The 25,172-nt window shown below is 41.3% G+C and overlaps 1 protein-coding gene across 5 annotated transcripts in view; it reads right to left on the bottom strand.

The window, feature by feature from the left end:
* LOC120989433 (mitotic spindle positioning) overlaps positions 1 to 24,713 on the bottom strand; it is a 44,212-nt gene extending 19,499 nt beyond the window's left edge. For 2 of the 5 annotated variants that reach the window (XM_040417523.1, XM_040417528.1), the window contains exons 1-4: positions 24,584 to 24,713; positions 16,526 to 16,645; positions 1,676 to 3,665; positions 1,384 to 1,544 (exon numbers count right to left, since the gene is read on the bottom strand). In XM_040417523.1, coding sequence (XP_040273457.1) covers positions 1,384 to 1,544; positions 1,676 to 3,665; positions 16,526 to 16,585 — 2,211 coding nt within the window. In that variant the 5' untranslated portion in view covers positions 16,586 to 16,645; positions 24,584 to 24,713. Of the gene's footprint in view, positions 1 to 1,383; positions 1,545 to 1,675; positions 3,666 to 16,525; positions 16,646 to 16,958; positions 17,034 to 17,086; positions 17,197 to 23,134; positions 23,154 to 24,583 lie in introns of those variants that run through there. The other 3 variants (XM_040417526.1, XM_040417527.1, XM_040417525.1) reach the window with 3 other exon arrangements.
* Between the last annotated feature and the right edge of the window lie 459 nt (positions 24,714 to 25,172).

Raw genomic sequence — 25,172 nt, 5'->3', positions numbered from 1 at the left:
AAAAGCACCTAAAGGACTCTCAGACTGAGAAACCAGATTCTCTGGTCTGATGAAACCAAGATTGAACTTTCTGGCCTCAATTCTAAGTGTCATGTTTGGAGGACCTAGGCACTGCTTTTCACCTGCCCAATACCATCCCTACTGTGAATTATGGTGGTGGCAGAATCATGCTGTGGAGATGTTTTTCAGCAGCTGAGACAGAGAGACTGGTCAGTGTCTGATATGGAAAAACGCTATGCCTTAACTTCACTATCCTCGCAGAAGGAAAAAGATAGACGGCTCTTATGGAAATCTACTTTTTTAGTTTCAATTTACGACACTACAGTTTTCCATTTCTGAGGTTGCAGAATACTGACTTTATATTCATTTATTATCTTCTCTGTTGTTTTCCTTCTTCTCCCATGTGCTTTATCATATATTACATTTTTAACATCTTGTTATATTTCCTATTTTACATTACTCCAAACCACTTCTGCCTACAATACTATGGCAGCATTGCATATTTCAAGATATTATCATATTGTATGTGCATATTATTATGTATACTCATGGTTCTTCTACCTACATATGTACACATTACTGTTATTGCAACACTCTTGCAATTCCAATATCCTTGATAAAATTAATAAAAAACTTTACTTACAAAAATGATTCTTTACTTTAAGGCTGTCTAGAATTGTATTACATTAAATTCTCCTGATTTTATCTAGCGGTGTGACATCCCAAGATGGATTATTTTAGGAAGGAGTCTCCAGTACATAGAACACCAAATGATTATTCAACTGGATTGGAGGAAGATTCTCTATATTGTAGCATGAAATCTGTACAAAGACTTTTTTCTGTCTCAACAAAACAAGCACTCCTATTCCTTGCTCAATTTTACAGCCTTCTAAAAAATAAGAGAAAGTATGCACATAATAGTGTAGCATGAGCGCGTAACAATGTCTGCAAGTGGCAATAAATTGTGTATCTTTAGGCTAAATGCACACGATTAGGACTGTGTACGGACTTTCCGCTCGGATTTGCGTGCGGAAAATCCGCACCGTAGGTCATGTACATTGTACTCTATGAGAATTTTTAATTCTCAATGCATACGATGCTGATTTTTTCTGCGCGTATTTGACCTTCGGTGCGGATTTTAAAATCCGCAGCATGTCAATGTATTTTATTTTTCCTGACCGTATTTTCTACATTCACTTAGTACAATCCGCACGTGGAAAATCCGCACCAAATCCGCACGTGGAAAATCCGCACCAGATTTGCCTGCGAACACCTGCTGATTTCAGTGCAGATTCTCCGCACATGAATCCTGAACGTGTGCATGTACCCTTATACCACAAAACTGTTAATATGTTCAATCCTTTAAAAAAACAAACTACCTACCCGGTTTTCTTGTCTTTTTAGCCTGTCTCCACTTGACTCAGAAGCTTCAAAGTTCGGGTTTCTTTGAGTTCTAAAAATCGACACTATGGAACTATCATAGGATGGGGTTTTATTGCCCAGGGTACCTTTCCAAGGTGCAGAAGAAGATGTGTTTGAAACATCTAAGAACAGAAAGTGCAACCATTAAGATATATATATAGTGTACATTACCAAAGATACCATACATTGAAGAGTGAAAAATGCTGTGTACAGATTACATGGTGAAGCCAAGAATGACACTAAATATACTTACTTGAGGTTAATGATGAAGTCCCATCATGTGTGTCATATCCATTGTGTGGAGTATTTAACTCATTATCGGTTTCTATTTTTAATGGAGGAAGTCCACTTTTTTTTCTCTCTTCTTGTAGCTCCCGATCCCTTTCTAATGCTTGCTGGATTTCTTGCTCAATGATGTTGGAAAGTGAAGGTCTTAGCATTTTATTGTACCTCTCTCCATGGCCTACCTTATGGTCTCTATCAATCTCTACATCATTGTCTTGAAGAGGTAAGTTGAATTTCAAAGGCTGAATCTGGAAATTCTCTTTGCACAATACAAAAGTTTCCCCTGAAGATTCCTGTTCTGAAGATCTTTCTAGAGGAGTCTTTACATCTAAAATGTTGTCTGCACTGAGCCTCCTGTTTCTGTAGACATTGAATGGTGATGGCTTCCACTTCATTCGTACACTGTAGGGTTGAGGAGAATCTAAACTTGACCAGTTCTTTGAGTCATTATCAGTTACTAAATCTGCTTCCGTCACTTTTGGTATTTTGTTGCTTATCCCTTGCTGTGGCTGAACAGGAATTTCATCTGGCTGCTCAAACAACCTTCTGCGCTCATCTAGTTCCTGGGAATTACCTTTATCATAAAGTCCTGACACTCTGCCTTCACTTTTTAGATCAGCCTCTCTCTGGACCTCTTTTTCGATCTCCCTTTGAATGAATAAAGAGGTGTGAGGTCTGATTTTACTCTTTTTGGAAAGCGGAATGTCTGACAAATCAGCAAGCACAGGATTTTTGGAAATCTCTATGATTTCATTTGTTTCCCCAAAACTTAAAATTCCTCTTTCTTTCCTCAAACTTTCCTCTCTCTCCAGTGCTAGGCGAATTTCCCTTTCTATAGGTGTTTCATCACTGGGGTTGGGAATGCTCTCTTTTTCTTCATGAATCTCCTGTTCTCCATTATCCACAGAGTTCACAGACAGAGTTTTGAGGAACTGTTCATGTAGGATACTTGAGCTCACATCTTTTCCAGTAATTTCTGGGTTTACAATATACTCTTCTTTATGTGTGTTACCTTCCTGGTCTTCCTTCACTTTTGTTACCTCATAATTTTCACGTAGAGAGCGTGTATTTACCCAAGATTGCCTTGGCTGAGGACGGGGCGTTATGGGAAGACTATTCCTCTGTTTCTCCAACTTTATAAATTGCTGTCTTGCAGATTCAAAATTTATCTGTTCTATGTGTATATTTGGCTTGTTCTCTTCACCTTCTCTTCCAGTGAAATCTACATCTGAGTTTGACATATTTTTGTTGCTTATATTGATCACTTCTTCTGTGTCCAAACTTTTACGCTGACCTTGTTTTTTAATTATATCTCTACGGTCCTTCTCAAGTGCAAGTACCTTTTCTGGCATAAGGTCACGAGATCGGGGTTTGAATTCCTCCTCATCAGCATCCTCATCACTATCTACAAATAACTTTGTTGGACTTGTTTCGGGAAGATGTGACCGTATCTCAAAAAGTTTTTCCTCCCTTAATACTTTTAGACGACGATCAGGTGAAGGTGAAGAAAACCACATCTCCTTTTTCGCATCAATCTCATGTGTTGCTTGGGTTTCCTCAGAAGAATTAGTCAAATCTTGTTGAGAACCATTAATACGTTGGTTAGACGAAAAAGAAGAGAACATTCTCCTGGTTATTCTATCCATGGTTGATTCTGAGGCATCAGTGTTGGTCTGTGAGTCAGTTATATTTTCCTCCTGCTCTTCAGCAACATATATTTTGTCACTATTTGTATATATACTTGTTACTTGCAACGTTGGATAATTTTTTGCCGTTATCTCTGGTTCAAATTCTAATATATTGCTTCTCTTTGTTACATCTGACCGAAGTGCTAGAGTTTCATATTCTGTTGAGATTTCTATGTCAAATGGTTTGGAGTCTGTAACATACTGCTCAATTATGTTCTCTTTTTCTAAAATTAATACCTTTGGGCTTCCATTTTCTGTATCTTCTGGCACCTGAAAAATACATTGTTAAAATTTTGATGTGTCTGTGTTATGTAGAATGTCAGAGAAATTTGCAGAGCACCCTGTGTTTTTCTGCTCTTCAATATGATGCATTTTCTATTTATGCAGCCAAGTAAAAACAGGAAATTTAAAGAGGTTTTCCCCTTTGACAACATTTATGACTTATCTACTGGATCCAGATCCCAGACTATCACAAGAACGGGTGCCTCCAAGTCCCCTGTGTGAATGGAGCGGTGGTGTGCATGCGTGACCACTGCTCCCTTCACCTTTGTGAGACTGCCGATCACAGCTCTCAGCTTTCTCTGTCAGTCCCCATAGTAAATGCAGTGGTGGTCACCCATGTAATAAAGATCCAATTACATAGGCAACCTTCATTTTTCTGACTTTGTGAGTCCCATCAGTCAGACCTCTATCAATTATACAGGACAGGGGATAACTGTTGTTAACGGAAAAACTACGAAAAACTACTTTAATGCCACCCAGTTACAAGGTATTATAAAAGCTCCTGCCATAAATTCCTTACAACCGATCAAAGTATATTCAGCAGTGCATTGTAGAGTCTGAAATCTTCAAACAGTTAATCATTACATCAAATGTTAATGCTTAGAATACTCTGGATTTTCTATCACCTTGTTTATAAGATATTTTTTTATAGACGAGAAACTGTAACAATTCCAGTGACTCATAAACATAAGTTACATAGCATAAGAGCATGCCGCAATCACAATGGTAGAAAAACCTCTGCCCACACAGCAGTTACTAAGACATGTCCAAACTACTGTTGTTGATCCAACTGAGTGTAATGTACATGATAATACCCAAGAACCTGACTTTATTACAATAAATCAATAAATACAATAAATATTAATATAATTCAAACACTAGTTTAAAGGGGTTGCCCGGGTTCAGAGGTGAACCCGGACATAACCTCATCTTCACTCATTTAGCATGTATGAGTGGAACAATGCTCCCCATTGTTCTGCATCGCGCAGGGCAAGGTCTGATTTGTTTTCTTTCTCACTTTTCTAGGCAGAGGCTTCCGCCTAGCAGTGATCCCGGTGATGTCATCGGCACAAATGGGCGCTCTATACAGCTGCCTTTGGCTCTAAAACAGCCTAGGGCATCGCTATAAGACCACTCATTTGTGCTGGTGACGCCTGGCATACTCATGTGAAGCCTGATACGTCACCGGTAGTAAAGAAAAAGCCCTTGCCCTGCGCAATGCAGCTCAAGGCAAGGGGAAGCATCAGAACAGCTCCACTCAAACCTGCTAAATAAGTGAAGATGAGGTTATGTCCGGGTTCAGCTCTGAATCCAGACAACCCATTTAAACTATTTCTACAAGGCAATACCCTACAAATATATTGCCTTTAAAATGTGCATAGTAGTAGCCTAAAGTATAAAATAAAGAAATAGTTCAAGCTTATTGGAACAGATGTAATAGCGCATGAAGGAGGTCTTCCCATTCTTAGGTGGAAACATTATGAATAACTTTCCATCAGTAACCAGTGAGCTAGCATGCGATGAGTGGCCTAACTTGCTTGGTTAAAATGATAATGCAGGCCTTTCTAGTTGAGGATTCTAGTATCTGAGTTACTATTTCAATGCCTGATTGGGCCTGCAACCAGACCAAAGACCCAACTGGTCCCTAACATTTTCCCATGTTTATCTGATGCAGGGGATCAGCAGGGAATTAATTAATTTCATCATTTCCTGCTACATGTGGAGCATGAAGGAAAGCACAATGTAAGGGCAAAATCATTTATCTACGGTATGTTTCATTGGCTAATTTTAGGCTAATTTTGCATTTCATAGAAAGTAATAGAAGAAGATCACAAGATAATCCAACTCCATACACATTGGACACCCAGCCACAATCACTGGAATGGGAGATAAGTCCAATCCCGGTCATTCAACCCCTCAGATCCCGCAGTAAATAGTGACCACAGCATCTGGACGGTGAAACAGAGGTAGGGGGCTCCCTATATCCCCTGAATGGAGCCTCCTTAGTGAACTTGTGGGGTTCAGATCAGTTGCTATGGCAGCCTGGTCATTGTGAAGGCTCCCAGGTCTGCCATATCAAACTGCCTGTTAAGATGTGCCTGCAGAAAAGTAGACAGTAAACATGCCATAGACTGCAATTGTATGCTATCGCAGTCTATACAATAAGCGATCAGAAGACTACATGTTAAAGTCCCCTAAAAGAACTAAAAAGTACATTTGAAAATTACATGAATAATTTAAAATGTTTTAAAAATTATAAAAATAAAATAAAATATTCAATTCACCCCTTTCCAATTTTACATATATAAATATATATATATATATATATATATATATATATATATAGTCAGGTCCATAAATATTGGGACATCGACACAATTCTAAAATTTTTGGCTCTATACACCACCACAATGGATTTGAAATGAAACAAACAAGATGTGCTTTAACTGCAGACTGTCAGCTTAAATTTGAGGGTATTTACATCCAAACCAGGTGAACAGTGTAGGAATTACAACAGTCTGCATATGTGCCTCCCACTTGTTAAAGTGACCAAAAGTAATGGGACAGAATAATAATCATAAATCAAACTTTCACTTTTTAATACTTGGTTGCAAATCCTTTACAGTCAATTACAGCCTGAAGTCTGGAACGCATAGACATCACCAGACGCTGGGTTTCATCCCTGGTGATGCTCTGCCAGGCCTCTACTGCATCTTTAGTTCCTGCTTGTTCTTGGGGCATTTTCCCTTCAGTTTTGTCCTCAGCAAGTGAAATGCATGCTCAATCGGATTCAGGTCAGGTGATTGACTTGGCCATTGCATAACATTCCACTTCTTTCCCTTAAAAAACTTTTTGGTTGCTTTTGCAGTATGCTTTGGGTCATTGTCCATCTGCCCTGTGAAGCACCGTCCAATGAGTTCTGAAGCATTTGGCTGAATATGAACAGATAATATTGCCCGAAACACTTCAGAATTCATCCTGCTGCTTTTGTCAGCAGTCACATCATCAATAAATACAAGATAACCAGTTCCATTGGCAGCCATACATGCCCACACCATGACACTACCACCACCATGCTTTACTGATGAGGTGGTATGCTTAGGATCATGAGCAGTTCCTTTCCTTCTCCATACTCTTCTCTTCCCATCACTCTGGTACAACTTGATCTTGGTCTCATCTGTCCATAGGATGTTGTTCCAGAACTGTGAAGGCTTTTTTAGATGTCGTTTGGCAAACGCTAATCTGGCCTTCCTGTTTTTGAGGCTCACCAATGGTTTACATCTTGTGGTGAACCCTCTGTATTCACTCTGGTGAAGTCTTCTCTTGATTGTTGACTTTGACACACATACACCTACCTCCTGGAGAGTGTTCTTGATCTGGCCAACTGTTGTGAAGGGTGTTTTCTTCACCAGGGAATGAATTATTCGGTTATCCACCACAGTTGTTTTCCGTGGTCTTCCGGGTCTTTTGGTGTTGCTGAGCTCACCGATGCGTTCCTTCTTTTTAAGAATGATCCAAACAGTTGTTTTGGCCACGCCTAATGTTTTTGCTATCTTTCTGATGGGTTTGTTTATTTTTTTCAGCCTAATGATGGCTTGCTTTACTGATAGTGACAGCTCTTTGGATCTCATCTTGAGAGTTGACAGCAACAGATTCCACATGCAAATAGCAAACTTGAAATTAACTCTGGACCTTTTATCTGCTCATTGTAATTGGGTTAATAAGGGAATAACACACACCTGGCCATGGAACAGCTGAGAAGCCAATTGTCCCATTACTTTTGGTCCCTTAACAAGTGGGAGGCACATATGCAAACTGTTGTAATTCCTACACCATTCACCTGATTTGGATGTAAATACCCTCAAATTAAAGTCTGCAGTTAAAGCACATCTTGTTTGTTTCATTTCAAATCCATTGTGATGGTGTATACAGCCAAAAATTTTAGAATTGTGTTGATGTCCCAATATTTATGGACCTGACTGTATACGAGGACAGTATACAGCTACAGAGCGATCTGGAAAGATTGGAGGCTTGGGCAGAGAAGTGGCAGATGAGGTTTAACACTGACAAATGTAAGGTTATGCACATGGGAAGGAAAACTACATCTCACCAGTACATACTAAATAGTAAAACACTGGGTAACACTGATATGGAAAGGACTTAGGAATTTTTGTGGACAGCAAACTAAGCTGTAGAAACCAGTGTCGGGCAGCTGCTGCCAAGGCCAATAAGATAATGGGTTGCATCAAAAGGGGCATAGATGCCCGTGATGAGAACATAGCCCTACCACTTTACAAATCACTAGTCAGACCACACATGGAGTACTGTGTACAGTTCTGGGCTCCGGTGAACAAGGCACAAATAGCAGAGCTGGAGAGGGTTCAGAGGAGGGCAACTAAAGTAATAACTGGAATGGGAGGACTACAGTTACCCTTGAAAGATTATCAAAATTAGGGTCCACTCACACGTCCGTGAATGTGTCTGCACCCGTTCTGCAATTCTGTGGAACGGGTGTGGACCCATTCATTCTCTATGGGGCAGGAATGGATGCGGACAGCACACAGTGTGCTGTCCGCATCCGCATTTCCGGAGCGCGCCCCCGATCTTCCAGTCCACGGCTCCGGATAAAAATAGAGGGGTGCCGGCCGGGTGTATTGCGGATCCGCAATACACTAAGGACGTGTGAATGGACCCTTAGGGTTATTCACTTTAGAAAAAAGATGACTGAGGGGAGATCTAATAACTATGTATAAATATATCAGGGGTCAGTACAGAGATCTATCCCATCATCTATTTATCCCCAGGACTGTGACTGTGATGAGGGGACATCCTCTGCGTCTGGAGGAAAGAAGGTTTATACACAAACATAGAAGAGGATTCTTTACGGTAAGAGCAGTGAGACTATGGAACTCTCTGCCTGAGGAGGTGGTGATGGTGAGTACAATAAAGGAATTCAAGAGGGGCCTGGATGTATTTCTGGAGTGTAATAATATTACAGGCTATGGCTACTAGAGAGGGGTCGTTGATCCAGGGAGTTATTCTGATTTCCTGATTGGAGTTGGGAAGAAATTTTTTTCCCCTAAGTGAGCAAAATTGGCTTCTACCTCAGTTTTTTTTTGCCTTCCTCTGGATCAACTTGCAGGATAACAGGCTGAACTGGATGGACAAATGTCTTTTTTTCAGCCTTATAAACTATGTTACTATGTAAATATAAACAATGAAAAATTGGTCTTGCTGTATCTGAAAATGTCCCAACTATAATAAAATATAAATATTTATTGTGCATGGTGACTGCTGTAATGTGTTTTTTATCACCTTGCCCCCCAAAAAAAACATTTGTTAAAAATGATCAAAAGGTCTTATTTAGCCCAAAATTGTACCAGTAAAAACAACAGCTTGCAAAAAAAAAAAACAGCACACACAGTTGAATAGACTGAAATATTAAAAAGTCATAGGTGTCAGAATATGGTGATGAAGTTTTTTTTTTTTTAATACTAAAACATAATATGCATGAATTATATAAATTTGATATTGCTGCAATCGTACTAACCCAAAGAATAATGCCTCATTCACACAGACAGTGTTCGGTCAATGATTTCCATCAGTGATTGTGAGCCAAAACCAGGTGCCGATCTAAACACAGAACAGGTGCAGATCTTTCCATTACACCTTATGTCTGTGGAGGCTCCAATCCTGTTTTTTGCGCACAATCACTGATGGAAATCACTGACCAAATCACTGATGTGTGAATGAAGCTTAAGAGGGTTCTCTGGGAATTAAGAAAATGAAAATACTACTTTATAATAAATATATTCCCAAATCCCTTTCATTAGTTATAATGGTTTGTTTTGTCTACGGAGCAATCTTCCGGGGAAACAAAATGGCCGCTGTCCTATTAGTACACACAAAACCTATCCTAATCACACAGGAGGACAAGTTACTTCAGAACACTTAGCTAAAGAGCTGCCTTATCCTCTTCTCTGCTCTGCTTGTCAGGGATTATGATCCTGAATACAGCTGATAAGAACTTTAGCCAAATCTATGGGGAATTTTGTACATAGAGGATGGACAGGGCAGACTGTGGTGATATGGAGCTGTGGTTATAGAGACCAAGAGCTGCTGCTCCTTAGCCACATCCCCACCCTCCTCCCATGTCTCCATCATCTCCATTCCCACAGAGAGTCACCTGTATTCAGGATCATAATCCCTGACAAGTAGAGCAGAGAGGAGGATGAGGCAGATGTTTACCTCTGTTTTGTGAAGTAACATGTCCTCCTGTGTGATTAGGACAGGTTCTGTGTGTACTAATACGATGGCGGCCATTTTATTTCACCTAATGATTGCTCCCTAGAAAAAAAAAGGAGCCATTCTAACTAATGAAAGGTATTTGGGAATATATTTCTCATAAAGTAATATTTATTATTTTTTTTTTCTTAATTCCCAGAGAACCCTTTTAAGGTCGTTGCAGGTTTTTTAAATTTTACCCCACAGAGAATTTTTTACCCCATTCTTCATAATATGGCATGGTGAATTAAATTAAATTAAAATACGGTGTCTTCAAACTTTTACTTTTTTCACATTTTACGTTGCGGCCTTGTGCTAAAATAAAGGGCAAAAAACTACTTTTCCCTAATCTTGCACTCAAATACCTCATAATGAAAATAAAAGTTTAGAAATGTTGGTTAAAATTTGGTAAAATGGAAAAACTAAAATTTCACCTGGATATTCGTATTCAGACCATTTGCTATGATATCTAACATTTTGTTCTGACAGCCTCCCATTTCTCTTGATCATCTTTGAGATGTTTCTATACATTGATTGTAGTCCACCTTTGGTAAATTCAGTTGATTGGACATGATTTGGAAAGTCACACCCCTGTGTATATACAGGGGTGTAGCTAAAGGCTCATAGGCCCTGGTGCAAGAGTTAAGCTTGAGCGCTCCTTCCCTCAGTGCTTTGTGGCCAAGGGCAAGGAAGCACATAGCCATCGTGCTGCCTGAGGCAAAAATTTAAACAGCACCCCCCTTATGCCAAATTCTTGACCTTACCCCTTCCCTCCAGCCAGAGGTGTAACTTGACCAGCATGCACTCTCTTTAATACTGGTGTCTTATGCGGCACAAGGATCTTTAGGCTTCCTCAGGCTCCTGGGCCTGGGCAACTGCTACCTCTGCACCCCTTATAGCTACACCCTGTGTATATATATCAGAGCAAAAAACAAGCCACAAGGAGGAAAGAACTTCCTGAAGAAGCCAGAAACATGATTGTGTGGAGGAGCAGATCTGAAGAAGGATACCAAAAAAATTCAGCTCCACCAAAAGTCCCCAAGAGCACAGTGGCCTCCATAATTCTTACATGTAAGACATTTGGAAAAAACAGGACTCTTCCTAGATCTGGCCACCCCACTAAGCTAAGGAATTTGTGGAAACAGGGCCGTTGCCACCATTAGGCGAACTAGGCCTTTGCCTAGGGCGCCGGCCTGCTGGGGGCACCCTGGTGGGCTCCCCCTGTCTGGGGCTGCAGCCCTGGGCGAGCGGCTCTTGAGCTGCCCCCAGCGCTGTTACAGGGGGGCCAGGAGGTGGAGGTCCTTCTTAAATATGGCAGAGCAGGCATCTGCTTACCCTGATGGCAGGTGCCTGCTCTGCCAGTAAATTACCGGAGGAGAGGATGCGGGCGGCAAGGGAGGCTGTTCTAGCAGCTCCCCACTCCTTCCTCCTGTGATGCTGGAATATGACATCATTCTGGCCCGGCATACTAAACGGTGTGCTGGAGGACTGAGGAGCTGCACCACACTGGACCCCAAGGAGGTGAGTGTTTAAGTGTTTGACTGAGTGAGTGTCTGCCTGTGTATGTATGTCAGTGAGTGAGTGTATGTCTGTCTGTCTTTCAGTAAATGTATGTGTGTCTGTCATTGAGTGTCTGTGTGTGTATGTCAGTGAGTGAGTGTATGTCAGTGAGTGTGGATGTCTGTCGGTCAGTAAGTGTCTGTGTTTGTCAGTGAGTATGTGTATGTTTGTCAGTGAGTGTCTGTGTGAGTGTATATGTGTGTGTGTTTTTCTGCCAGTGAGTGAGTGTCTGTCAGTAAGTTTCTGTGTGTGTGTATCAGTGGGTAGGTGTATGTCTGTCAGTGAGTGTCTGAATGAGTGTATGTCTGTCTGTCAGTAAGAGTATGTGTGTCTGTCAGTGAGTATGTCAGTCAGTGAGTTTCTGTGTATGTCATTCAGTGAGTGTCTGAGTGCGTGTCTGTCTGTCAGTGTGTGTGTGTCTGTCAGTGAGTGAGTGACATGAGGGGGCGGCAAAATGGATCTTTGCCTAGGGCGGCAAAAATCCTTGCACCGGCCCTGGGTGGAAAGGGGCCAATGGTCACTCTGGCTGAGCTGCAAAGATCCTATGTGCAGGTGGGAGAATCTTCCGGACGGTTAAGCATCACTGCAGCATTCCACCGATCTGGGCTTTATGGCAGAGTGGCCAGAAAGAAGCCTTTCCTCAGTAAAAGACATTTCAAAGTTTTCAAAAAAGTACCTAAAGGACCCTCATACTGTGAGAAACAAGATAACAAGATTCTCTGGTCTGATGAAACCAAGACTGAGCTTTTTGGACTCAACTCTAAGCATCATGTTTGGAGGCACTGCCCAATACCATCCCTATGTAAAGCATGGTGGTGGAAGCAACATGCTGTGAGAGTATATTTCAGTGGCTGGTACAAGGAGACTGGTCAGTGTTGAGAAAAAGCTGAATGGAACAAAGTACAGAGACATTCTTAATGAAAACCTGATCCTGAGTGCACTGGACCTCTGGTTGGGCCAAAGGTTCCCCTTTCAACAAGACAATGACCCTAAGTACACAACCAAGAGAACACAGCAGTGGCTTAGGGACAACTCTGTGAATGTCCTTGAATTGCCCAGCCAGAGCCCTGACTTGAATCCAATTGAATATCTCTGGAGAGACATGAAAATAGCTGTACAGTGACGGTCCCCATCCAACCTGACAGAGCTTGACAGGATCTGCAGAGAAGAATGGCAGAAAACCCGCAAGTCCAGGCGTGGAAACCTTGTGACATCATACCCAAGAAGACTGGAGGCTGTAATCACTGCCAAAGGTGCTTTAACTAAGTACAGTATAGGGTCTGAATACTTATGTCAATACAATATTTTAGTTTTTCCTTTTCAATAAATTAGCAAAGATTTTAAGCATTTTTTTTTCACTTTATCATTATGGGGTATCAAGTGCAGATTGATGGGGAATAATTAGATTTATTTTATTTTAGCCACAACATAGCAAAATGTCAAGTGTCAAATGTCAACAAAAAGTGATGACTTTTTTCCGAATGTTCTATACAACTACTCCTGCAAAATACCTTATCTAGCTATGTGAACAGAAAAGTAAAAATGTTATGGCTTATGGAAAGCAGGGAGGAAAAAAAATGAAAAGGGGATTAAATCAAAGTTTTTATCTTAAACATACTGCTAAGCAGTGATGAGCGACAGGGGCAATATTTGAATTTGCGGTATTTCGCGAATATTTGGCCGAATATAGATCATATATTACCGAATTCAAGAATTCGTGATCTCTAGTCATTATTTTTTTGATTGCGAAAATCGCCAATTGGAAAATTCGTGATAACAATTCGGGATACGAAAATTTGCGATCAACACTACTCCTAAAGTCAAAGATATTTCAGCCTTCTCATTTGCCCACAAGCATGAAGCAGTGAGGGATCATGGGTACTGATGAAAAAAATCTAGAGTATTTGCGATTACAAAGATATAGCATTATATTCTAGATATTCGCGAATTCTCAAAGTGCCAATATTCACAATATAAATTCGCGATTAGAATATTCGCGATCAACACTGCTGCTAAGGAATTTTTGATGATGTTTATTTACTTTTCCATGTCACACATTTAAAAGGAAATCCTGAAATCTTGCAGTTTTCACTTTGAAAGCTTAGCCTAATAATAGGCAGACACTTCCTGTTCTGTACAGATCACTTTTTAGCAGTCACCTCATTATCATCAAACGCAGGATTAAAATGAAAGATAACATCTATTTTCACAAAGAAGTTGCCTGCATAGAGGCTATATTAGGCTTAAACTAGTCCTGTAAGTCATTATTTTATCAGTCAGCGAAAGTATTAGGGGAGAATTTATAAATATTTTTTAACATCACTGACCACACCCACTTCCACGCCCACTTTTCAAAATTGGAGTGAGTGGTGTAAAAATGCAGCCCGGAAGTTCGGGGCCGAAGCCCGGACGTTCGGGGCCGCGCTCCGGAAATGCGGATGCGTATGTTGACATATTTTGCTCTCCGCATCTATTCCTGCCCCATTGAGAATAAATGGGTCTGCACCCGTTCACAATATTGCGGAACGGATGCGGACCCATTTGCGGACGTGTGAATGGACCCTAACTGTGATGGCTAGCCTCCAGCGCTCCAGCTGTTGTAAAACTACAACTCCCAAGATGCACGCTTGCTTGACTGTTCTCAGAACTCCACAGAAATGAATGAAGCATGCTGGGAGTCGTAGTTTCACCACAGCTGGAGTGCCAGAGGTTAGCCATCACTGCCCTATAAAGTGAAATGCTACTATCCCATATGTCAGTAAATTATTTTAGTGACCTATATACAGTAGGCCTCATTTATGAAAATTAGCTTCAAGACTGTTTTTGTTGCCCATGTCAACCAATCAGAGTTAATTTTTCATTTTTCCGAGAACTTTATGAAATAAAAGCTGATTGGTTGTTTTGTGCAACAAAGACAGTTACTATTAGATAGTTCTTATAAATAAAGCCCAATCATCAGGATAGGTCATCAATATCTGATTGGCGGGGGTCTGACTCCTGGCACCCCCGCCGATCAGGTGTCTGACGAGGAGGCAGCGCCCCGATCTTCACAATACGGTGGCGTAGTGTAATTAAAAGGACTAACTCCATTCACTTGAATAGAGTGAGTACTTGTATTACACTGCATTTCTGAGATGAAGTGCAGGGTAATAAAGAGGAAGCGGCGTTCGCATGGAGGCAGGGGTGCGGGAAGTCGGACCCCCACCCATCAGATATTGATGACCCATTCTGACGATAGGTCATCAGTATTAACGGCAATGCTGCTTTCTTGCAGCCTTTTAAATGGGAACAGTAGAATAAAGGTGTTTTATGCTAGTTTTGGACTTGCACTGATGTTATTATGACAATTTCTGGAATGTAGTTCACTGGAATGCAGGAGTGGACAGCACAAATGAATATCGCTAATAAATACCCTAGCTGAGCTCACTTCTTCAGATATAAAGGAACAGGCAGATCAATGCTGATGTTGTTCATGGCTCCTGGTGTCATTGGATTACGTAGAAAGGTGGTGGGGGTGAGATGAGGAATAGTCCAGTAGTTCTGCACGCTGCTGATAACACACTTCACTGATAATTCCAGGAATGTCTAAACTCTAACACAAACATGCTGACCACACATCTGAAAACAGCCACAGTCAGACCATACAAATGCAACTAAAGCGTGGGTGCAGATGTAACTACAACAACATATAATACCATAAAATATGAATTACACCAAAATAAGAATGGAACACACAAAATCCATGGTACCTTTGTTTAGAATAGTCCCCATGGGGACAATTCTAGGGGAATTTATCACACCCTGCAATCCAGAATTCTTCCTTCAAAAAGTTGCAAAATAGGGCTTTTGTGTCTCTTTGCATTTTTACACCACTCCAGTTTTGAAAAGTAGGTGGGAAAGGGTTGTGGTTAGCTATGATAATCAGTTTCACTCAATATTTATCACTGGCACATTTCTAGAAAGTCGCAAAAAAGTCCTAAAGCCACTAGGGAGGTGGAGTAGTAATACTGAAGTAGCATTTCTAGACAAAAGTGTTAGATTTTAGGATACTCCAAATGAAACAAGCAATATGCACAGTTTGATAAATTTGGCGCAAAGCACGCCAATGCAGACTCAAGTAAAACTGACTTCAAATATTCCCCTCATGATAAATTTCCCCCAATGTACTCTCCAGACATGGTTTACTAAGAAATGCAAACTTTTCATTGCATATGGGAACAAAAACTTCAAAGAATTTCCATGTTAACGCCTATTCCATCTCACATGGTTACTTGTGACCCTGATACACTGCTACAGTTTACCGTTTTTCTGTCCTTCTGTAGAATGTTCCTTCTGCAGTATTCCATCTCAATCTGATAGATTCTATTGTTTATATTATATACAATATGTATACACAACAGTAGATACAATGTATGGCAGTATATAGTATGTTCTCCTAGACAATATATTTCTTCTCTGGCGGTTGCATCTTCATCCACCCTCTGCAGTCTGTGATGATGTCTCATTACTGTGGCTGTCACTTTCTATCATTGCGCATATGCCCTGTGCCAACCCCCTTCTACTGTCTCTCACCTGCTAGTCCTGCAGTACTTCTCTTTCTGTCCAATGTCCATGCATTCTAGTCCAAACTTGCAAAATGTGAATGTTTAGGGACTGTTAGGCAAAGTCCAAGGAGCTAAATGTTGGTGACACACCCAGGACAGAGGAGGAACCTAGACTGAAGGGTGACTAAAATGTAATTTGTGAAATTTTTTGCTAAGTATGCATATGCATGTGGGTGTGCCACGTTGGTGCATGGCACTGGCAGTAGGTGAGGTATGTACATGTGGGTGTGTATTCAGTTGTTTTTGAAAGCTGACATTTCCAGCAACATTTGGTTTAAAATGAAATTTGCTATGCATTTTAAGATAAGTATAGAATATACCTGCTGGCACACTAGTTACCAAGTATAGGACTTACAGCACATCTACTGACATATAGATCATGAAATGTTTTACACTTACCTGTTCCCTTCTTTCTAAATTGCTGCATAGCACCTGCCATGGAGAAGGGTATCTAAACATCTTCAAGGTTGTCGGGGGTATCTGAAGGATCAGCACTCTTCAGAAGGTGTCTTGTCAGTCCTGTAGAAGAGATATCAGAATGAAACTAAAAGGTGGGGAGAGAACTATGAACTTGTGCACACTACTGATTCAAGTGCCCTTGTAATTATAAAAAAATAAAACTCTTGCGCATACCAATTGACAATAAAACAATTCAGGCGTTATCTTTTATCCCTTTTTAGGAAAGCAGCCTGGGATGAATATAACATAATCACCTAAGACCCATAAAATGTGGAATCCTATAGCAGGGTAATTACTCACCTTTAACAAATCAGCCATAACATCTTCCAGTAATGTGGTGTAGTAAATAGTAGTAGTAATAATAATAAAGTACCTAATAAAAGTGGTCCAAAAGAGGCCAATTGGTGAACCAGTGTAAGGGCTCATACACAGGACCGTAGCCTGTTTTGCGATCTGCAAATTATGGACAAGAATTTGTACGGGGCATTAGAACGGACTTACGGATGTGGACAGCACACGGTGACAGATGCGGGGAAAAAATACGTTCATGTGCATGAGCCTTTAGGGTCAGGACACCCAAGGCTTAGTGATGGGAAGTGAAGGCTAGCGCACTGGTCCAATCCAGCAGAACAACTTAATGTAGCACGTTATTGAAAAAGTTGTTGCTAGCTATGATACAAAAGTGTCAGAACACACTGGGAGATTTACTAAATGCTTTACATCACTATTGTGGCATATAAAAACCACATAATATAGTGCACACCATATTTGCACTATAACTTTTTTCATCTCTTGCCACTTTACAGAAGTGGCAAGAAAAGTGTATGGAGTTTAGCGTAAAAGAACGTTCAACTCTATGTCATCTCATATCAGGTGAAGATTTGAACTTCTGGCACATGGACTGTCTGTAAATGCGCCAAATTTATTAAGTGGCCTGCACCACTTAATAAATTTGGCGCATTCTGTGCCGACAGACTTCATACTAATATTGTCGTTTATAACGGCAGACTAAAGGGATATTACAATCGTTATTTTTTTTACTGTTTATATAATAGAAAATCATACAATTTTCTAAAATATATGTATTTAAAATTCTGCATACATACCTTTCTTATATCAGGTGACTGATATAGAAGGGTATAGCCCATGTATCAGTCAGGTGACCCTCTTCACATCATATAATCCCTGACATTCAGTAAGCAGCAGTGTTACATGACATACATGTGCTGCTTCAGCACACAGGACACATAGTATAGTGACTGTGCTTGTATTGAAGCTCAGCCCCATTCACTTCATGGGGCTGAGCTGCAAATAGGCCATTTGACTGATGCACGGTGATGTTACATGGCCTAGGAAGAGGCTGTGGCGCTCATGGAGCTCCATCCTCTTCTAACAGCTGATTGGCAGAGGTCCCAGGTGTTGGACCCCCACCGATCTGATATTGATGACTTATCCAGAGAATACCCCTTCAGCCACTGTGACGTACCGGGCTGCTGCAATGATTTGGCCCTATATGCAGCGGATGCTGGCTGTATAATAAAGCAGGCACCCGGCCACAATTTAACCCCTCAGATACTGCCATCAACAGTGATCACAGCATCTGTGAGGTAAAGCAGAGGGATGAGGCTTCTTCTGACTTCTGATTGGAGCCACTGCAGTGAAATTGCAGGGCTCCGATCACTTACCATGACAGCCTGGGGCCTGCTGAGCCTTCCCATGGCTGTCATAGTAACCTCCCTGCTAAGCTCTGCACGAGGCACAACTCAGCAGGTACTCAGTGTGTCAAAATCCTATTCACCCTAATAAAATCTCTATTAGGGTAAATGGGGCAAAGGATCAAAGATACAAGGTTTTAGTCCCCTAAACGGGCTAAAAGTTACTGTGAAAAAAGTTAAATAAAAAGTTAAAGTTAAAATATTAAAAGTTGAGCATGCGCACTGCTCTGCCCACTATGTGCAGAGGCACTGATCTTCACAAGAGCCAATGGCTGGCTGTCCCTGGGCATTTAAGGCACCCTTCCCAGTAGCAGGGTGCCTGAGCTTTAGGTTTCTAGTGTCTACACAATGGACTAATTCCACACCGCCTGCCCTGACCTTTGCCTGTCCTTCATATTGCCCCTTTGTCACTTGCACTTACTTCGGATCTGTCTCCTGGTTAAGCTAGTACCCCGTCTGCTCTGACCTCAGCCTGTATTCAGACTATGCTGACTGCCTGACACTTCGGTGCTGCACACTGGTGTCTCTGACCCATGTGGGTCAGCTGCCAATGCCAAACACAGCGGGACTATCTCAGGAGCTAGCAGCCTGGTGTCTCCCCCTCAGTGTAGTCCAGATGCCTGTACAGGGGTTAAAGGGTGAATACCAGGGGATTGCCATGATAATGCCCTTAGAGTTAGCCCACAGTCAATCCAGTTGGTTGGTACAGTGGGTCCACATCCACTGCCATAACAACCATAGTGTATGAAATAAATTTCTACCACAGGGAATACCAACTTTGTTTGTAGTGACAGGGCAGATTATGCAATGATCATCCCGAATACACATACATAATGAGTCTGGCCGCTGCACCGCTAGGAAGTGACATGAAAAGGTCCTGACATGATAAAAGTACTGATAAACGGTAACATTACAAAGTTCTTACATAGTGATATTGTATAGGCTAGATTCTCTGCTTCTCATCGCTGGTTGGATGACATGATGGCATTGTTTGGCACTCTGTTTCTGAGAACAGATACTTTCCAGGATTCCACCCTGGATAGCAAAGATAATCTATCATTTGGGCCTTATTTACAAAACGAAACAACGTGAGGCCTATGGTAGTCCTTAGCTGGCCATAGACATAAACTTACAATCAATTGTACATTGGATTGTTCATACAAACGATCTGACCATCAACATACCAAAATAAACTGACAGATCAGGGAGATCGTTTTTATTTTTAATAAAAATGCAAGCCAACACAGTGGGAAATGATTATACCATACATAGGTACATCCAGCCATAAACTCCAACCTAACAGATCACATTGTTGACAGACTGTAGTCTGCCTATTGCCATCACAAAATTATCGCTCACCTATAATATTCATGGTTGGCCAAAATCGTTGAGATCAACCTCGTCTTACAACTTTTAAGCTTGACTTCGCTCACATTACACTATTATTTTACCATTTTATTGAAAGTGAATTCAGTCAGTCAATTCGGACATAACTAAGACTAGATCCCATACAGTACAATGCTGGACACCAGAATCTATTGATTAACAAATCTACCACCTCGAAATCTGTGAAGCTGCCAACCAGAATACAACTGTTGTACAGAACAAACATTTCACAAACCACTCCATTATATGTCCTCACCCCAGAATTTAATTTAAAAAATAAGAAATTATAGGGGGAAATGTGTCATTCCCACTATGCCAGTTTTTTGGCGTTAAAAAGGAGTAGGTCCTATCAAAATTGGTGTAGCACACGCTAATCTTGATAACTCAGGGCCTGTATTTCTCTTTTGATCACATTACATACACATAACAATAATTGGAACATAACTAGATTCAATTTAAGGTTCATGCACACGTGTGAAACACCATATTTTCTCCTAGAAGCAAAGCCATAACATGGCGTTATTTATGTGTGCCTCTGTATCTAATCAGTATAGACCCAGTGCATGCTATAAGAGTTGTCTTACAGGTCCGTACAAGTCACTAGGATGGGTCCAAATCCCTCCCACCTCAGATGACTGAGCTTGGACACACATAATAGTGACCAATCCTGCATGTGTGTTCGCCACATGACCAGGACAGATTTTGATCCAATGGAAGTAAAGCAATGAAGATTTGTATTGATTGTCAGTAAGCAGAGATCCTGAAAAGCATTTTCCATGCTGGAAATTTTTATAACTTTTGTTTAACAATGGAATACTGGATATTAAATGAGGAGGAGGTTAAATGTAGATGTTCCACAATACTGCCTTTTTTCTTAATTTCAGTCTTGCATATACTACCAATAGGAGTGGATTGTAAGGGATAATTGCATCAGAAAAACCAGCCGACAAAGCAACTTAGCCCAAAACTAAAGCTACACATTCAACAGCCAGCAGCCGATCTCTCCCGGTATTCTATGGGGAAAAGGGAGAAAGCCACTGACAGACACCTCTGCTGGTGGCTCATCATCTTAATAAATTGGTTGGATCTTCCATCAGCGGGGTGGTCACTCAGACTGGTGTGTGAAACGCTGGTCTTTATTAAATGACCCTTTATGTGTGAGGAAGACCTTACAGTACTGTGTACAATGGACAAGGTAATAGGCCTGAAGAAGACAGTCAACTATCTGGTAGATTGCTGGTGGCTCCTGCAGTGTCCTTATTGCTTTATGTGATTACCTACATATATAATATTATTAGGCAAATTCCAGAACTAGCAATTTCATGCACAGTAAGAAGATTTTCCTGAATTGTTTCCATATCCTATATGTGATCCTAACAAATTAGTAACATGAATTGCTAATTCTTATATTTGAAAAATGTTCTGAATTATGGGGGTCATTTATCAAACTGGTGTAAAGTAGAACTAGCTTAGTTGCCCATAGAAACCAATCAGATTCCACCTTTCATTTTGGACAGCTCAGTTGGTAAATGAAAGAAGGAATCTGATTGGTTGCTATCGGTTGCTAAACCAGTTCTACTTTACACCAGTTTGATAAATGACCCATATGTCTTCATATACAGTATAGACTGGGACCTGGTCACATTTGCTTCCTCAGGATACTAGCTGATTGGCAGGTGGGTCCAACACCCCACACCCCCACGATCAGCTGTTTGGGTGCTCTGTCAATATTGTAGTGGAAGCACTGTCACTGCATGCTCCAGCACCGACTTCCAGTGGCAAACAGTAATGGCCAGTTCGCATTGTTCGCCCGCGAACATATGCGGGCTGCCATCTTTTTTCACAAGTCCGGCGAGGCACAGGTTAGCCCTTATCTGTGCCTGTCTTAAACAAGTGCGGTCAGCGGGAGCAGGCAGTTCCGAGAACAGCCACTGGGGGCCTTCATCGGGCTGTTCTTGGAACTGCCTGCTCCCGGTGACCGCATTTGTTTTTAGACCGGCTCGCGGCACAGGCACAGGTAAGGGCTTACCTGTGCCTTGCCGGATTTGTGAAAAAAGATGGCAGCCCGCATATGTTCGCGGGCGAACAATGCAAACTGACCATCACTGGTGGCAAAGCTATACAGAACAGCTGATTGGCTGGGTGTCAGACCCCCACCAATCATCTAGTAATGACCTATTCTGAGGATAGGCCATCACATAAAAAAGGCTAGACAACCCCTTTAAATAGGTGTCATCAACACATAAAGGTGGAGTTTTATATTTTTCTAATATACCTTCTGTAACAATCCCTAACCATATGAAAGATATTTCACTTCTGCCCTGGTCATATGATGGACACATAGGTAAACGGCTCCTTACAAAACACAGCTCTGATAACTTCACTGTAAATGAGTCCATCCCATGACCCATACAGATTTGTAAGCAGTCAAGGTTTCTATTGAATGACAACAAGCAGAGATCTTGAAGAGTCCTACAGAAAGTATACTGGAAAATGTTACAACTCTTCATTCAACAAAGAATAACATGTATTTTCTTATACCCCTTTAAGGCTACTTTCACACTTGCGTTTGGTGCGGATCCGTCATGGATCTGCACAAAAGCATCCTTTCAGATAATACAACCGCATGCATCCGTTCAGATAATACAACCGTCTGCATCCGTTCAGAACGGATCCGTTTGTATTATCTTTAACATAGCCAAAACGGATCCGTCTTGAACACCATTGAAAGTCAATGGGGGACGGATCCGTTTTCTATTGTGCCATATTGTATCAGTGAAAACGGAGTCGTCCCCATTGACTTGCATTGTGTGCCAGGACAGATCCGTTTGGCTCCGTTTCGTCAGACGGACACCAAAACGCTGCAGACAGTGTTTAGGTGTCCGCCTCCAAAGCGGAATGGAGACTGAACTGATGCATTCTGAGCGGATCCTTTTCCATTCAGAATCCATTAGGGCAAAACTGATCCGTTTTGGACCGCTTGTGAGAGCCCTGAACGGATCTCACAAACGGAAAGCCAAAACGCCAGTGTGAAAGTAGCCTAAGCAGTTTTCCCTATACATTACACTTAATTATGTAGTAACAAGATCCTTTTTGCTTTTACAATCTCAAGTACAGTCAATCATTAACAATCAATCAACCTTTTTTTTCCCATTAGGCCACATGCACACAGTGCGTATTATGAGGGGAAAATCCACAGTGTAATACAGCACCAGCTAAGTACAGTAGATGAGACTTCCAAAATCGGATTCTGCAAAGCGCAGAGTGTCAACTGTTTGTGCAGATTTTCAGTGCAGATTTGGGGCAAATCCATGTCAAAACTATGAAGATTTTTGTATGAAAAACCAGTAAAATCTGCATAAACTACTGTGCTGTGTGCATGGACCCTTACTGCTTAGAATATTCACAAAATAATAAAACAAGCATAGAAATATTAATCCCAGCTTACCTACATTACAACTTTCCTGTACCTGTCAGGCAGTGTTTATTCATAGTGCGATGTATTGTACTGGCCCATCCCGGAGTGGGATGTCTTCTAGAAGCATCCGTCATAATTGACCTTGGACTCTCCAGTACTGATTGCTTGAAGACTTGGAAAGCAGCCAGTGAGAAATATACTGCTTACATTTCCTCAGTCACCTATGTCCTCTCGGTCCAGAAACCATATCTCGCCATCACTGTTTGCACTGCCAAGCACTGCCTAAGAGGCATTCCATAACACTAAAGTCCTGAACTTTGCATCTGATTTTGAATATTTATCCTCTCTAACACCCCCCCCCCCAAAGAAAACCTAAATCAGAACATCAGGACCTATGTAAATGAACGTGTCTTTTTGTTTTACTTAAAGGGGTTGTCCTGAGTTCTTTTGTAATTGCATGTAATTAAAAATTTTGTATAGCCACGGAAATATTTACTAAAATCTATAAGTATAGCGCCATCTGCTGTTTTCTAAATGATCTGTCTAGCTCTCTGAGGTTGACATACAAGCTCAGTTCCACCCTTCAACTGCCAACGGCTGCAGCAAAAAGGATACGCCCTCTGAGCAAGGGCACACCCCCTGAGATGCCAACTCGAAATAAATCTTGCAGCATTGAATGGTGAGATCTCTGGATCCATGTGAGGTACAGGGCTGGTTCTAGCTTTGTTAGAAAGAGATTGTCATGTCCTATATGATGCCTTTTATTTTTACATTACTCCCCCTTTAACCTTATCTTATGTGCACAATTAGGCTTAGTGCACACATCAGTGTTTTGGTCAGTGATTTTCATCAGTGATTATGAGGCAAAACAGTAGTGAAGCCTGCACAGACATAAGGAATAAGGGGAAGATCTGCTCCTGTTCTGTGTTTTTGACCCACACCTGGTTTTGGCTCATTATAACTGATGAAAATAACTGACCAAATAACTGGTGTGAACTTGGCCTTACTTGTGCTCTTCATTTTTCATCTACAATACTTCCACTGTAATAAATCAACTATATTATCTGATCGGTGTCTCAGTCTTGCTGGTACAAAGATCCATAGTCAAATCTGGACCTAATTGACATAACTCATTTGATTCAGAGGTCCACCTACTATTGAGCTGTATTTATTGCATGCTAACTAGGGACAACATAAATGCCCTAAAATAAAGGCACAGTGGTCTCAGAAAAGAGACATGCTGCACAACAACAAAAACATCACTGCAATGGGCAGTGACTCAGTAATGTAATTGTCCGTTACAGTGCTTTACATCATAAATCAGACATTATGGGAAGTATTGTGCTACTGCTTTATCAGCTACTCATTGAAATACCCCAAATCTTTCCCCAAATGGCCCCTGCAAATGACCATCTCCCCCCAAAAACAAGAAATGAGCACAAGCTGTCTATACCCATATACCTGCCTGCATTTTCTTACCTGCACACATCCATCCTGAAGGTCATGCATCTTCTCACTTCTGCCCATTTCCAACAGATAATTCAGGGTCTGTCAATAGTATGCCGTCCGTTGGCACCCAGTGACCAGGAGCGACACAGGACAATAGTCAGGGGATGCTGACGGAGGGAATGCACACCCAGGAATGTTGCTGATCACAGAGGCGCTTTTATCTGACAGATACCGAACATAAGCTTGTGAGCACAGCCTGCGTCGGGAAACTTCAGGAGAGCAGCAGGGGATGTTGGGTGATCAGACTTTGTTCATTTACACAGGCCAAAAACAGACAGATCCACACGATGAAGCACTGTATGCTACGTAGGAGAAATCTGTATTACAACAGTTTTAACTAATTTAAGGTTTCAGTGTCTCACTGTATTACATAGACATGTAAGAACCATACTAACTTCTATATGCTTTGGTACCACTGGATTACTTTCCATCATATGTATTTACTAGTAGGTAGCCCGTCCCAGGACGGTGACTGTAATAGACATTGGTGGATTACCCGCCAGCTAAGCATGGACCCCCTTGTGTTTGCTAGCACCCACATCAAGTTCCTGTACAGTGC

Source organism: Bufo bufo, chromosome 2 (assembly GCF_905171765.1).
Source record: "Bufo bufo chromosome 2, aBufBuf1.1, whole genome shotgun sequence".
NCBI classification, from domain to species: domain Eukaryota; kingdom Metazoa; phylum Chordata; class Amphibia; order Anura; family Bufonidae; genus Bufo; species Bufo bufo.
The sequence above is the reverse complement of the archived record's forward strand: the minus strand, read 5'-3'. Positions and strand labels throughout refer to the sequence as shown.